At 39.1% G+C, this 15910-nt stretch overlaps 1 protein-coding gene across 2 annotated transcripts in view; it reads left to right on the forward strand.

The window, feature by feature from the left end:
- Positions 1-431: 431 nt before the first annotated feature.
- FAM162A (family with sequence similarity 162 member A) overlaps positions 432-15910 on the forward strand; it is a 38210-nt gene continuing 22731 nt past the window's right edge. The window contains exons 1-2 of one of the 2 annotated variants that reach the window (XM_081234090.1): positions 438-580; positions 14148-14273. In XM_081234090.1, coding sequence (XP_081090216.1) covers positions 547-580; positions 14148-14273 — 160 coding nt within the window. In that variant the 5' untranslated portion in view covers positions 438-546. Of the gene's footprint in view, positions 581-14147; positions 14274-15910 lie in introns of both variants that reach the window. The other variant, XM_081234091.1, reaches the window with a different exon arrangement.

Raw genomic sequence — 15910 nt, forward strand, 5'->3', positions numbered from 1 at the left:
AAAGCCAACCAAGAGATGAAGGCCACTGGTCACTAAGAACCCAATTACGCAGTTTTTAAAAAAGGCATGTACACATTCATTGAAAATACTGAAAAAAGTGTACTGAAATACTGGTTTATCTAGGCAGTGTGATTTCGGGGTCTATAGGTCACAAAAATCCTACGGTAAGCACACTACTTTTCTTCTATTTTAAACGGATACTTTCTTAGGTGCATAGAAGGTCATTGCAAAGGCCCTCGAAACCAAGACTCCAAGAGAGCACTTTCAGGGCGGCTTCCAAGACGCGGCGCCAACAGAGGTGGGGCTGGGCAGGGCACGCTGCCCGCACACTCTGAACGCCATGCACGACCCACACGCTCCACGCTTCTAGCAGGCCCCGCCCATCGCCCGGACGTCACGCATAACCCGTTCGCTCTGCCCTCACCTTCCACAAGCCCCGCCCCAGAGTCCTGCTCGGGTCCCTCCGTTCGCGGCGCCAGGCGACCTTCTGCTCACCCGCGCCACCGCCGGCCTTGGGGCACTGTGTTGGTGGCGGAGTAGGCGGCCATGGGGAGCCTCCGCGGCCTGCGCCTGGCGGCTGGTGAGACGCGGGCCGGGCAGGGGGTGGGCGGGAAGCCAGCTCGGCCGCTGTGGGTGGAGGAAGCCTGCAGCCTCCTCAGGCATGGCAGTTGCTCTGTTCCATTGCTTTCCCCTCAGGTAGTTCGGAATCCAACTGCAGGGTAGTAATAGGGGGAGAGAGCAAGGGATGAGCGAGCAATTGGTAAGCAAGACACTGCGGGCTAGCCGAGAGTGACCCTCGCACCTGGCTCTGCATCCACCCAGCTGCCACCAACTTAACGAGCCCTTTTGCTCCCGGATCACTTTTCCGACCCGCAGCCCCCTGTGAGCTCAGTTCTTAATGCACTTCCCATCCCTAAAACTACCCCATTGCCTGATTCATTCAGCTTTCCACGAGTGTTGAGCCTCCCCCTCCCCGCCACTCCCATCCCCACCATCTCTAGAGTTTTATCTCTCAGAGAAAACTTGAGTCTAGGGTTTCCTACCTATTTGGCATCTGATTAGGCAAGGGATATATGGTCTCCCAGAATAACAGTAATTGTTTTCCTAAAATGGGGGGGGTACATTTCTTTTAAATAATTCTACAATAAAGTGCTTTGAATTTCTTGGAGGAAAGTGTTATGTAAATGCAGGATCTGTGGTTTGTTTCCCTTGTAGACATTTGTGTAATGACTATTTGGAGTCGGTTTAATTCGCCTTCTTGGGGAACCAGGAGAGCCTTTGCTTAGTAGGGGCTGAGAAATCAGAGTGTTTGCCTCTTGGCTGTTTTCTAGGCACCAGGGCAAATCACACTTTTGGTTACCTTTATGAACTTTGATAAGGTGTAATGATTGATTCCTTAGTACCAAAACGTTGTTTACTTCAGATTTTACAAGAAGAATCGCCCTAAACTTGACTATTGAGATAATGCAAATGTACATTGTAAATGTAAATGAAATAATGTAAAAAAAAAAGTTATCCTTGACATTTCTTATTTTGCATTTCAGTGGAGTATGGACTGGAAAACATGTCTCATGCTGAACATTATTTACTTCCTTTAAAACAAATACCCTTTCTGCTAAAAGAGATTGATTTCATTGATTTGTTCAGTTTAGATGAGCTAATTCCCCTAAAATCTTTTGTACACATCCTGTTAACCTTTTCAGCAAGGTAAGTGAAAGAATCATTGCTCTGTAAAAAAAAACCCTGTAAAAGGGACTTCGACTACAGAACGAAGACTGAGTGTTTGTAAGTAATTCATCTTCTTGCCTTGAGAATATATTTATGCACTATAAGGATTCCAAAGCCTCTCTCCAAACTTTTGACGTTTAAGAACTTTACCATTGGGTAAAACAAAATTCCTTGAGCAATTTAAGAACAATTTATTTTACTCCAGATAGATCCACTAAGGATGTTATATGAGCAGCTCTTCCCAAAGGATCTCTGAATGTCTGATGTTTTGTGAGCAACTTCAAACAATTTGCTCCTTCACCCACTTTTGCCCATTTTATTTCTAAATACTTTGACCTACATTGTTTTACTTGATTGATTTCTCATAGTAGCCCTCTTAGGTAAGTCTTATCGTCTCCTCTCCATTTTACAGATGAATAAACATGGGTCCGAGGGTTGGTTGACTTGTCCCAGGTTGATCAGCCATAAAATGTTAGAGTCAGGAGATGAGTCAGTGCCCTCTAATTCTGGAACTGTGCTCTTTGCTTTGTTCAGACTGCTTGTTCAGATATATGTGTACATGTATTTGTCATAGCTAATAGGGTCTCTTTGGTGTGAAATGGAAGAGTCATGAAATGCAGATTTTCTTGTGAAATGGAAGCAGTCATTCATATGCAAATAGTTTTCAAGTAAGAGCGATTTAACTGGCAACTTTACTAAAGGAATGGTAGGTCAGATAGAAACATAATCTAGGCATACCTCATTTATCCAGAATATTATTTGGAAGAAGATACTTTAGGTGAGTGAAATTTCAAAAAGCCAAGGCTTAATCCTTTAAATGATGGACCCTTATTTTTAATTGTTTCTGTTGGAAATCTTTACTATACTCCCTTAACAAAGAGAATGTAGGCTTTTACGATCTTGAATTTGTTTACTGTTTTGTAGATGTACCTGTAGAAATAGGTCAGGGTTGTTAACTTTTGGTTCTTGGACCCCTTCACAGATGAGAGGTCCTGTGAACCTCTGAAATTGCATTCACATTTTTATGATTATATGCTTGTTTGGGGAAGAGAGGATCCATAGCTTCCATCCATTACTCAGAGCAATCTGTGCTAAGCTAAAAAGCACTTTTATGATTTGGAACTAAATGGCTATTGACCCACACTACTGTGGGTCCCATGAGGTAAAGATGGGGTCTGTTTTGTTTTTACTAAATCTTCAGCACTTACCAGTGTCCAGCTCATAATAGACAGGCCATAGATACTTTTTGGAATAATTGTTTTTAATATTTTATTATTTTTAATAAAATAATTGGTTTTTTATAATTATTACTTTCTATATAATAATTATTAGATCAAAGGAATGGAATGGTCTTATAAGAATGTTTCTTCACACCTTCAGAAAAGATTTACTGCCCTAAACTCCTTTGACTTAACAGCAGATTTTAAAATAAATTTATTATTGTTATTTTATCAATGCAGCGGGCCATGGGCAGCCTCCTTGTCAGTTTTACCCACACCCTAGAGCATTAGAATCAATGGATAACTTAAAAGTCATGTAGTCATGTAGTACCCTAAGTTTACAGATGAGGAAACTTAAGGCCCAAGAAGGAAATTGACTTGCTAAGGGTCACACGATTACAAAGCTGGGAATATCTCCTGGTTCCCATTCTGATTTTATTTCTACTACATTCTGCTCCTTCATTGTACTTTTTGTTTGTTCTTACTAATCAGCCCTAAATGAGTACATGCCCATTTTTACCATTTTATGCCTCCAGTCTTTGGCTTTGCTTATCACTCCCTCCAGGTCTTGCCAACAGGTTTTTACTGAGCAAACACTGTGTGCCCTGTTCACTATGAAACCTCTGGAATTAGCGGACTACCACTCTTCCTAGGGCTAAAGTTTATTGCAATGAATAAGCAGACCTATATAATATACCTGGAGAGCTTATACAAGACAGTATATATTAAGTTCTAGATTGCAGAACAGATTTTAAATGCTGCTCTGGTGTCCTGACGCTGGTTCCTCCTGGCTTTGTGCATATCTCTTTCCAGTTTCACAGGTTGTCATGTTACACTGGTAGCTTGAGATCTGCCATGGTGAGGGTTATTGGCAAACACTACAAATCAGGGCTTTTCCCCACCAACCCCCTCCCAAGAGCCAGCATACCACTGGCTTTAAGAATTCAGAGATTGAGGGTTCTTTTCCCTAAACCATGTAGCCTCTGAGAGCATAATCTGACCTTAAATATTTTTACCACTTTATCCTCATTTTCTTAGTGTTGACTCAAGTTGCAACCCCCCTTTTTTTTTTTTTTTAATGCAGTACGCGGGCCTCTCACTGTTGTGGCCTCTCCTGTTGCGGAGCGCAGGCTCAGCGGCCATGGCTCACGGGCCCAGCTGCTCCGTGGCATGTGGGATCTTCCCGGACCAGGGCACGAACCCATGTCCCCTGCATTGGCAGGCGGACTCTCAACCACTGCGCCACCAGGGAAACCCGCAATCCCCTTTTTAATGAAAGTACATAGAACAGAAAATTTTACAATTCATCCCAAATGGTAAGAGTAAATATTGTTTTAGTCATATATATGTACACACACATAGGTATACATATATATAAATGTATGTGTCTATATTGGTGTACTTGGTCATTAAATAAAATGCACTTTTCCCTTTGGGGAAAAAAAAATTCAGAGAAAGGAAAAATAGTGTAGGTTAGGATTATCTACTGAAGGTTCCATTGAAACAGAAGGGATGGGAGAGTGACACGAGCAAAGGTGGGGGCAGTAATGAGTCTGCAGAGGGTGTGGGGGGAGAAAGGGCAGTAGGGAGAGAGGATTATCTTGGATTTCAGGAGGTACTCATAGGAGATGCGGTTTCGCCTTTGAGGGTTTGAACCAGATGAATTTGGACAAAAAGGAAACCTTCAAGAAGAAGTCATTAAAAAATATTTTTTGAAAATTAACATGGTCGCTGCATACAGGATGAATACCTGCTACCTATGAAAATATTACAGTAATCCGTAGGTGAAGTGATGATGGGAATGACAAAAAAAGAATGTATCTAGGAAGTATTTTGAAGTAACTGTTAGTATGACTTTCAGACAGAGTAATTTATGGAAGACGTAAAGACTGAAGTTCTTGAGCATGGAGGACTGAAGGAGTGCTACTCCATTGTCAGAAATAAGAAAGTTGGGAAGGCTTACTGGTTTGGCAGAGAGGATGGTGCACTATTGAGTGGGAGGTGGCATTGAGTTATAGGTGAGGATGGAACCTCAGTCACAGACCTGAGGACAAAGGAGGGGTAAAGTTAGGGGAATATATGGGAGCCATCATTGTAGAGCTGATTATTAAAACAGTGGAGGAGTCCTCCCTGAGAGCAGTGCGGGACAGAGGCAAACACTGAACCTTGGAGGCCTGACATAGTGTAAGCAATAGGAAGTGGCAGAGGATATTATAGAAGGTAGATCACAGAGGTCAGAGATGAAGGGAGAAAACGTGGTGGTGTAATGTAAGGGAGGACTGAGTCCTTGTAGAAGGATGAGATCATTAGAGTCAAATGGCCACAAAGATGGGAAGAGGAGAGTCAGATGAGCTAATGAAAAGATTCTAAAAGACATATTCATATGACTAGAAAGAGATCACTAATTTACAGCAATTTTAGTAAAATGAGTGGGGGAAGAAACATTATAGTTAACATGTGGGTGATGGGGTCAAGGTAGTAAATACATGCCACTTAGTCACTTGCACTATGAAAGGAAGGAGGTAGTATTTTATTTATAGGAGCTGTTGAGAACAAGTGAATGTTTTGTTTGAGATAGTGGACCCTCAGTACCACTGTGGTGTAATAAGTCAGGAATTCTCATCAACTGCCCATAGATGGTGAAAATTGATTCAGCCTTTCTGGAAAGCAGTTTGTTATATATTTTAAGAATCTTAAGATTGGACCTAGAGATTATCATACTAAGTGAAGTAAGTCAGAGAGAGAAAGGCAAATATCAAATGATATCACTCATACATGGAAACTAATTTGTAAAAGATATAAATGAACTTATTTACAAAACAGAAGCAGACTTATAGATATTGACAACAAACTTATGATTACCAAAGGGAAATATTGTGGGGAGGGATAAATCAGGAACTTGGGATGAACACACATTACTATATATAAGATAGATAACCAGCAAGGACCTACTGTATAGCACAGAGAACTCTACCCAATATTCTGTGATAACCTGTATGAGAAAATAATCTAAAAAAGAATGTATATATGTATATGTATAACTGAATCATTTTGCTGTACACCTGAAACTAACACAACATTGTAAATCAACTATACTCCAATAAAATATTAAAGAAGAAAAATGAATCTTAAAAGGGTTCATGTCCTTTAACCATCATATCCTTTAGCCCTCCACTACCAGGATTCTATATAAGAAAATAACCAGAAATGCCATTAAAGATTTATGTAGAAAACTATTCATTGAAATATTATTTGTAAAAGTGAAAAATGGGAAATAAATCCAGCCATAGGGAATGATTAACTTCAGGTTATATCCATTTGATGTTATACAGGTATCAAAAGTATTTTTTAATTAATCTTGGAAAAGTGTGACATAAGCAAGATATGGAATTATCTGATTTTGGAAAATGTATATGTTGTGTATAAGTATAGGAAAAAGTCTGGGAAGAAATACACCAAGTTGTTATCCCCAGATGGTGTGATTATGGATGCTTTTGTTTTTCTTCATATGTTTTTTTAGTTTCCCAAATTTTCTGTTATGAGCAAGTGTTACTTTTATAAGTTAAAAGGTTTTTCGTTTGTTTTAAGAGTGGAGAGGCAATGTTTGGCAGGAAAAAGGCAGTGGAAAGGAAGGATCCAGAGTTTATGAGAATTTTGGTACAACATCTCTCAGCAAGAAGGGTCACAGTTGGAGTGGTTCAGAGTGAAGGAAGGCTAGTGTTCTTCCAAGCCTGCAGGGATGGATGAGAAAACAGATGGAGAGGTAGGGAATCTGTTTCTGTCACAAAACCTATTTAGGTCAGCAGCTAAGGCAGAGAGAGTTTCAAATAGCCACTGTTGGGAGTGGGCTGGAATGATGGGCGGAAAAAAGATCACCAAGGAGTGGCCCCATATCACTGAAGTTTGGCCACCAGAGACATGGATACTTTGCTTTCCATAGGCCCACTTCCCCACCCCAACTTAAAAAAAACTGGCCAGATTCCAAAGGTTTATTTATAAATCTATTTTTAGAACTCTTAAGATTTTTTTTCCCATAGAAACAATGTTACAAATGGTAGTTAGGGTTCTAGCCAGCCCACAAAATCTCATAATGTCAGTGTGTCTTGCCCATTTTTCCTTCCTAGAATTTTTCACATCTGTTAGTTCCTCTGCGTTAAGACCTATAACTGTCCTCTTTTCTTTGCACAACCCACTTGAACTACAGTGTTGTGACACCACTTAAAAGGTTTCCACATTTATGTCTACCCACTTCTGTTCCCTTTACCCTACTTCTCCCCCACCCCTAGCCTTCCCTGCATTCTGCACTCAGATTTATCTGCCATAGTCCCCATGGTTAGTGTTACTTTCCTGCTCAAAACTGCTCTGCCTGTTTCCCAAAATCTTTTTGGGGTATGGCAGACAAAAGGCTCTCACTGTGGGGGAGCATGCCCAGGCACAACTCTCATAGCCAGAGTGCATTAGGCCAGTATCATCACTTAAATTCTGAACCCTAGAGCATCAGCAAGGGTGTTAGCAAGGCAGTTAGGCTTGTGAGCACTGGTTGCCTGGCAGGCAGATGGAGAATTCTCTGTGCTAATCATTGTTTGAAGCCAGAAGAAATCCATCCCTTTTCAGAATAGTTGCAGACAGGAGTCTGCAGTTGCAGTCAAGCTGTTCAGATCTCATCGCTGAAAAAGCTCAGAGCAAGTTAATGTTTCAGGTTTGTTCATTTGTTTTGTTGTGGTCAGCCTTTAGGGCATTCCCACCCAGCTTCTTCTAATGTAGAAAGCAAATCAGTGGTTTTCTATTCTAAATGAGCTCTGGGTGGGAATAAGAGCTCCAGCTTCCGTAAGTGACATAATTGCCCTAACTTATTCTTCTTTCTAGTAGGTTTACTGAGCAGCTACAAACATTTGGCATATGATTTCATCATAACTATAAAATACAGTATTGACTAGATAGCCTATGTGTAGGAACTTTGCCATCCTCAGGATAAGCATACATTTAGTTTTTTCCTCCTGAGACTTAAAATTGACTCCGATTCACAAAACAGACTTTCAAAGTTCCTTATTCAGACTTGCTTTTTCCTATCACAGCAAACATTTCAGGACAAGCAGTATCCTATTTCAATTTTAGAAGGATTAAATAGGCATTTGTGGGCTAGCATGAATACCGCCTAAGTATTTAGATCAAAAAAATCTTTCCATGTGACATGAAAAAGGAATACTGTTGCCCCATAAACAAGGTGCTTCTCCCAGCCAGGACCATGGTAGCTCCTTGCCTTCTGGAACACTAGGAAAAGAGCAAGGTGGTTGGGCTGAGAGTCTGACAGCAGTGTGCTTGGGTCAGCTCTGTAGCTCTGGTCATTCATTGTGAGATAATGAGACAGTGGCTGTTTACCCATGGGGGCCTCCAGCTGCTGTAGAGGAGGAATGTGAAATAAAGCCTTTTCCACGGAGGATGAGGATGAGAACATGGAGGATGAGCTGTAGAACAGTTCACACTGCATGTCATCAAGTAACTGAGAAGTGTATTAGAGTCTGCATGCTCTGTAAAATCTGGAAGCTGGGGATATTTTAGTACTCCACAGGGATTCCAAACTTTCAGTGTAATGAGTTACATATTGATATGCAGAAGTTAGAAATAAAGCAGAGCTCCTTTTCAGTGAATTGCTTTTGAAAAGAGGGATTTTTTTTTCTGTAGATAGACTATTTATTCAAGAAATGAGACAGTAAAATATAACCTTAAAAAGGTTACAAAAGGTCAAAAGCAGATCTTCTTAAATCTCATTAGAATCTTATTTATAGGATAGATTATAGGAATAGACCAGTGTATCTGACCTTTACAGCAAAACATGTCATATTTAAAATAAAAAAGTACTGAAAAATTGTTTAGAAAATACATAAGGTAGGGAGTAATATTTTGCAGGAAGTAACCTAATTTTGGAATAAGAACGTGTTTATTTCCACAATGAAAATTTTAATAACTCATCTTTTATAAGAGCATTTTTTAATTGGTTTATGGTTGATTTACAATGTGTTAGTTTCAGGTATACAGCAAAGTGATTCAATTGTACATATTTATATTCTTTTTCATATTCTTTTCCATTGTAGGTTATTACAAGGTATTGAATATAGTTCCCCGTGCTATACAGTAGGTCCTTGCTATTTCTCTCTTTTATATATAATAGTGTGTATCTGTTAATCCCAAACTCCTGATTTATCCCTTCTCCACCCTTTTTCCTTTGGTAACCATAAGTTTGTTTTCTATGTCTGTGAGTCTGTTTCTGTTTTGTAAATAAATTCATTTGTATCACTTTTTAGATTCCACATATAAGTGATGTAATATGATATTTGTCTTTCTTTGTCTGATTTCCTTAATATGGTAATCTCTAAGTCGATCCATATTGCTGCAAGTGGCATTATTTCATCGAAAAGAGGGATTTTGAATGCAGCTAGAGACATAGGTATTTAGCTCTGCAGGTGTGCCCTGGTCATTTATGTAGCCTATGTTCAACAGGGACTCTAGCTGGTTGTGCTAAAAAGCAGCAATTCTCAAACATGGCAGCACATTAGAATCACTTAGAAAATCTTTCTTAAAAATACTAATGCCAGAGCCCTCGTCACAGAAATTGGGATTTAATTGGTCTGGGATGGCCCTGTGTGTTGGGTTTTTGTTTTTCTGTGGTGATTCCAGTATACAGAGTTCGAAGTCCATCTTTCTAGAGTAGTGCTTCTCAAACTTTAGTATGCATAAGCATCATGTGAAGGGCTTGTAAAAACATTTTCTAGTCCTCACCCCAGGAGATTCTGAAGGTTTGGGGTGGGGTCTGAGAATTAGCATTTCCAGGAAGCTCCCAGCTGAGGCCGAATAGCACTGTTCTAGACTTTAGAGTGTGTGGTATTGTTTTTCCTGTGTCTGGCACAGAGCGTGTACTCATCAGCTATTGAATGAATGTGGCTATTTGATTCTTGAAATTTAATGTTCATATGAATCAGTTGGATATCTCATTAAAAATATAGATTCAAATTCTGTAGGTCTGGGTTGGGAGCTGAAAGTCTGCATTTCTAACAAGCTCACAGGTGATGGCAACATTTGAGAATAGCAAGGTGTAACAAGATATATATCATGTGTAATTTTCTCATCTCATTTCCACCAAGGTGCACTAGGCAGATGATCTTCACCTGGACATCTTTGGTCTACCATGAATTGGGCACATTTCCTACTATACCCCATTTCTTTCCTTTTCTATCCCATTACAAAAACATATTGGAGTACAAATGAGTGAGAGTGACATTTTTATAGAGATAACATCAAATCCTCTCCAATTTTTAAAATATTAAATATCAAGTAAATATAAAAATTTCATAAACTATGTAAAAGTAAAAAAAATAAGATGTAATTAATACACATGTTTAAAAATATTCTTATTTAGAGTAAATTTAATTTACAGAAAAGTCACAAAGATAGTACAGAGTTCTGTGTACCCTCACCCAGTTAACCCTAATGTTATCGCCTTACATAACCCACAGTACATTTGTCAATACTGAGAAACTAACATTGATACTTTGCTATCAACTAAAGGACAAACTTCATTTAGTTCTCTCCAGTTATTCTACTGATGTCCCTTTTGTGTTCCAGGATCCAATCCAGGATACCACATTGCATTTAGTTGTCATGTCTCCTTAGTCTTTGCTGATCTGTGATGGTTTCATATTCTTTGACTTTCATGATCTTGACAATTTTGAGGAATACTGGTCAGATATTTTGTAGGATGTCCCTCAATTAGGTTTTGTTTGATGCTTTCTCATGGTAAGACTAGGGTTTTGGGTTTGGGGGAAGAATAAATAGCACAGAGGTAAAGTCCCTTCTCATCATGTCATATTGGTATATAATATCCACATGATTTATTACTGGACTCATTTTATTTTTTATTGATGGACTCATATTTTTTACCTTGTTATAATCTATTACTCTTATTTATTTTGTTGCTCAAATTATTCCAGTTTAGGCTTTATCAGATCAGCTTCTGTGTCCCTTTACAGGCCCTCATCATTTTGTTTTTTGGACACTTCCTTCCTTTCTGGCACTACAGGATGGATATTCCAGACTCATCTTGTATTTTCTCTGCCCCAACATAGAATCAACCAGTTTTCTCCAAGGAGCCCTGGTTCCTTTCATTGGATAATGGTATTTAGACACCAGGATCTGGCAATGAGTGTGCTTGTTGCTACTCAAGTGTCACTGATTCCAGGCCTTCCCAGTGGGTAGAGCTGGAAAATACATGTGTGTATACTAAACCATGTGTATACACATAATTATGTCTCTGTCTCATATCATCTCTCTATATGTATACACACATGTATATATAGAAAACTAAAGGTGCTTATACTGAGTTTTCTGACTCTGACCCAGCACCACATTCATTCTAGCCTTCCACCCTTGCTTTTGGAACTTCTTTCTTTGACAATGAGAAACCTGGCTCTCATTATCTACCATTTAGTTAGTTACTTGTTCAATCCTAGTATATACTTATAAAGTAGTTTCAGAATTGTTAACCAATACTCCTGTAAGAAACAAATTTGCCAACTAAAGTACATTTCTCTTTGTCTTTAGTCTTACAGTTTCTAGTCAAAACAATATTTTCCAAAGTTACTTAGGTCATCTCCTTTTTTCCCACCTTAAAGTTTATAAGGTTAGATCACACATTTCTAATATAATTAGATACATTTGTCACAGTCTGATTTCCATCCTGGGAATCATCCAACATCCTGGTTGATATTTTAAAATTTGCATATATTAAAGCTCTCTGTGATATAGTTTTAGGGGTTTTGACAAATGCCATGATTTTATTTTTAAGCAGATCATTGGCAGACTTCATAACTAGCAACATAGGTGCAACAAACCTAGCAGCTGATCTTCACACAGGTTAAGAAACAATAACTTAGATAATCTTCTAAAAGCCTCTTCACCAGCATTCATTGAACCTTCATTTATCAACACTGGTTCCCAGAGATTGGTCATGTTCCAGGTAACGTCACTGATGATTATCTCCAGGAGAGTCTTGAATGATTCTGACAAAAAAAGCATCCCCACCACTCTGCACTGTCCATCATGGATTGGAAAGAATGGGAAGGAAGGGACAACAGGGCAGAAGACAGTACCTGAATCAGCCTTGAGACTGACCCACTAGAGCCTCCAGCCAGCAGTAATAACTTTAAGGCACAGATTTACAAATTGTGAGCCCCCAGACCAACAGTACTGGCATCACCTGAGAAATTGTTGGAAATGCAAATTCTCAGGCTCCATCTATACTTACTGAATCAGAAACTCTGGAAATGGGGTCCACTAGTGTGTGTTATGAGTCCTTTGGGTGATTCTGTTGCATACTAGAGCTTAAGGATTTATACTCTTAAGATTAACTAGCCATTTGCCAGTCAGAGCCTTATGGGCACAGTGAGGCTTCATCTTGACTTCTTGCTAAGGCTTTGGGGACACAGAACTGGTCAGCCAGGGACAGGCTGCAAATGTAGCCAGATGGTTTAACCCTCTGGGTTTAATAGCCCTTTAAGGGCTGTTTTTCTTTTGTTTTTTTTGTTTTTAATTGTGATCCACCAGAGGATGGAAAATTTGGGGCTTGGATGTCTGGGGCAATATATTCTATCTCTTTGAGTTAGAAAAGTGGTCTTAATAATGATACTAGGGGAGGGGGAAGGGTAAGCTGTGACCAAGTGAGAGAGTGGCATGGACATATATACACTACCAAACGTAAAATAGATAGCTAGTGGGAAGCAGCCGCATGGCACAGGGAGATCAGCTCCGTGGTTTGTGACCACCTAGAGCGGTGGGATAGGGAGGGTAGGAGGGAGGGAGATGCAAGAGGGAAGAGATACGGGAAATATGTATATGTATAACCGATTCACTTTGTTATAAAGCAGAAACTAACACCATTGTAAAGCAATTATACTCCAATAAAGATGTTAAAAAAAATAATAATGATACTAAAACTTTTTTATGCTTTAATTTTTTTGTAATTGCAAAATAAAGACCGAAATCACATCAAGACTTCATATATGTATATTTTTAGTGATGTCGGGTTTTTAAATTATTTTTTACAATGGTTTGTTATTTCTAATGTGTATAATATCATGTTTGTTTATGTTTTAATAACCATTTATACCTTAAGGAGGTACAAATTCCTGGCCTCCAGTATGAAGTTATAGTAAGAAAAAGTTGGGAGATATTTTCTGATCTAGGTAAACCTCTCATGCCTTTAAGTCCCTATTCTTCACCTCCACCCCCAGGTATGTCTGTGACCTCAAGTACTACTTCTCTTTTCATTATTCCTCTGTTCTAGCCATGCTGGCCTCCTCTTTGTGTCCCTTAGGGCCTTTGCACTTACTGTTGTTTCTGATTGAAATACCCTTCCACCAGATAACTGCATACTAGCCCCCTCACTTCCTTCAAAAGTAGCATTCTCAAAGAGAACTTCTACTTCCCTATCTAAAATTTCACACACACACCACATTCCCAGCACAGAAACACTTTGACTCCCCATTGTTTATTTTTTCTTTCTGGAATTTACTAACTATATATATACATATATATACATATATATGTGTGTGTATATATATATATATATATATATTCCCCCCTTCCTGTAGTAGAATGTAAGTTCAGCTGGCATAGATTTTTATCTGTTTTTTATACTGCCTGGAACAATACCTGACAAGTATTATTTGCTGAATGAATAAATGTCTCCAAACGTGCATTTGTGTGACTGACAGTAAGTAGGTGTACATGGTAACATTTTTGCTTTATCATTATTACCCGAACTGAGCTGAGAGGCAACTTGTCTTTTATTCTCCTAAACTGCCTCTGTTCTAATTAAGAGGGATGGGGAAGGACAGTACCTAAGGAGATAATTATTGATTCTTTTTCTGTTTCCTCTTTAGACACTAGAGCTCACTGCCAGTTAACTTTGTTGCTTTCTGTCTCAGCACCTGCCAGAAGGCAATGGGACAGGATGGTGTGAGATGGGGATTTATAGGTCACATTAAACCAGTGGTTCTCTGGGGAAGATGAAAATGTTGAGATGGATGGTGGTGATGGTGGCACAACAATGTGAATGTACTTAATGCCACAGCCCTGTACACTTAAAAATGGTTAGAATGGTAAATTTTGTGTTATATGTATTTTACCACAGTTTTTTTTTTTTAGAAAACCCCAAAACACAGTGGTTCTCAAAGTGTAGTTTCAAACCAGCAGTAGCAGCTTCACCTAAGATCTTGTTAGAAATGCAAATTCCCAACCTTCAACCCAGAATTGTTGATTCCAAAACTGGAGGTAGGTGTGCCTAGTGACTTGCATTTTAACAAGCCATTCAGGTGGTTCTGATGCATACTGAGGTTTGAGAGTCACAGCATTGAATAATTGTTTTAATCCTTAAGCTATGGAAAACTTTTGAAGAGGTTCATAGGATTTCTTCATGCCCTGATAACTGTATAAAATTACCTTGATCAGAAATTGACCACCTTAGGGGTAAAATTGAAGTGCTCTGGAAATGTTTTGAGGATTAGTGCTTTAAGTAATGTTTCAAGAAACAAACTTAATGCTTAGAGTACCTGCTGTGTTTCAAGCATCTTGACAAATGCTCTCACACTTGTTTTCCATTTAACCCTCAAATCAGCCCTGGTGAAGTAAATACTACATTACCTATTATACATTTAAAACAAGCCGAGATCAGTTATAATTTATCTACTTTTCTTACAGTGTATACTTACTGTCACTAGGTGGCACTGGTAGTGTGGTTACTCAGACCCAGGCAAAGCTTTCTGGGACTACCTGCCTAGAAAACTGAAATAAACGAGGCCTTTTATGAAAGAAATCAGACTGCAGACAACCACAGATCTTGATACATGTAGAGGTTCTAACTTAAGGTATGTCAGAGTTAGGACCTCTGAAAATTCACTCCTATAAAAAGCGATGAAAACATTATCATAAAGTCTTAAAATCAACTTTTTCAGAACTCTAGGAAATAACCGGAGGCTTGTGACAGTCTGTGTAGCATTTGTCGAAGAAAATGACTTACTCGTGGTAAGAGCAGCAAGGCTAATGGAGTTTTAACTGATTCCTGTCTCCTCTTGGCTTCACAGTAGCCTTGAAAACTAATACCTCAAAATTGCAGTATCTCTAAAAACCTAGCAGACACTGAAGAAGGCAGAATGGATTTGGAGCTCCCCCAAAGCCCTAGCCCCAGAGGACTGTTACTGTTTGGCCTGTGTGGCAGTTCCATGGAAATGCTCACTCACAGGGCTTGCCTTTTTTTTTTTTATTAACCTGACTCAGAGCTAATACAATTCAAACAGCTTCTTTCTCACCCACCCCAGAGCATGCCCCCAAATGCACACATAGCCCTCCAGCAAAGGCTGGCAAACTTATTGGTGCAAGGCATTTAGGGAAGTCTCTGTCCAGTTATCAGTGGACTACTAAGCTAACATAGAACATAGATTTCTGTGGCAAAACACAACAAAGAATATTGGGGAATACAGAGCATTGGAAATAGAATTGAGAGTCTGGAAATAAACCCTCATATTTATGGACAAACAGTTTTCTATATTGTGTCAAAACAATTCAACAGGGGAAAAAATAGTTTTTTCAACAAATGGTGCTGGGAGAATTGGATATCCATATGCAAAAAAATGAAGTTGGATTCCTTCCACACATAATATACCAATATTAACTGAAAATGGATGACAGACCTAAATGTTAAAGCTAAAACTGTAACGTTCTTAGAAGATAACATAGGAGTAAACCTTTGTAACCTTGTATGTGACACCAAAAGCTCAAGCAACAGAAGAAAAAATAGATAAGCTGGACTTCATCAAAATTAAAAATTTATATTTTTAAAGGACATCATCAGGGACTTCCCTAGTGGCACACTGGTTAAGAATCCGCCTGCCAATGCAGGGGACACTGGTTCA

This window comes from Mesoplodon bidens (genome assembly GCF_964165515.1).
Source record: "Mesoplodon bidens genome assembly, chromosome: 5".
NCBI lineage: Eukaryota > Metazoa > Chordata > Mammalia > Artiodactyla > Ziphiidae > Mesoplodon > Mesoplodon bidens.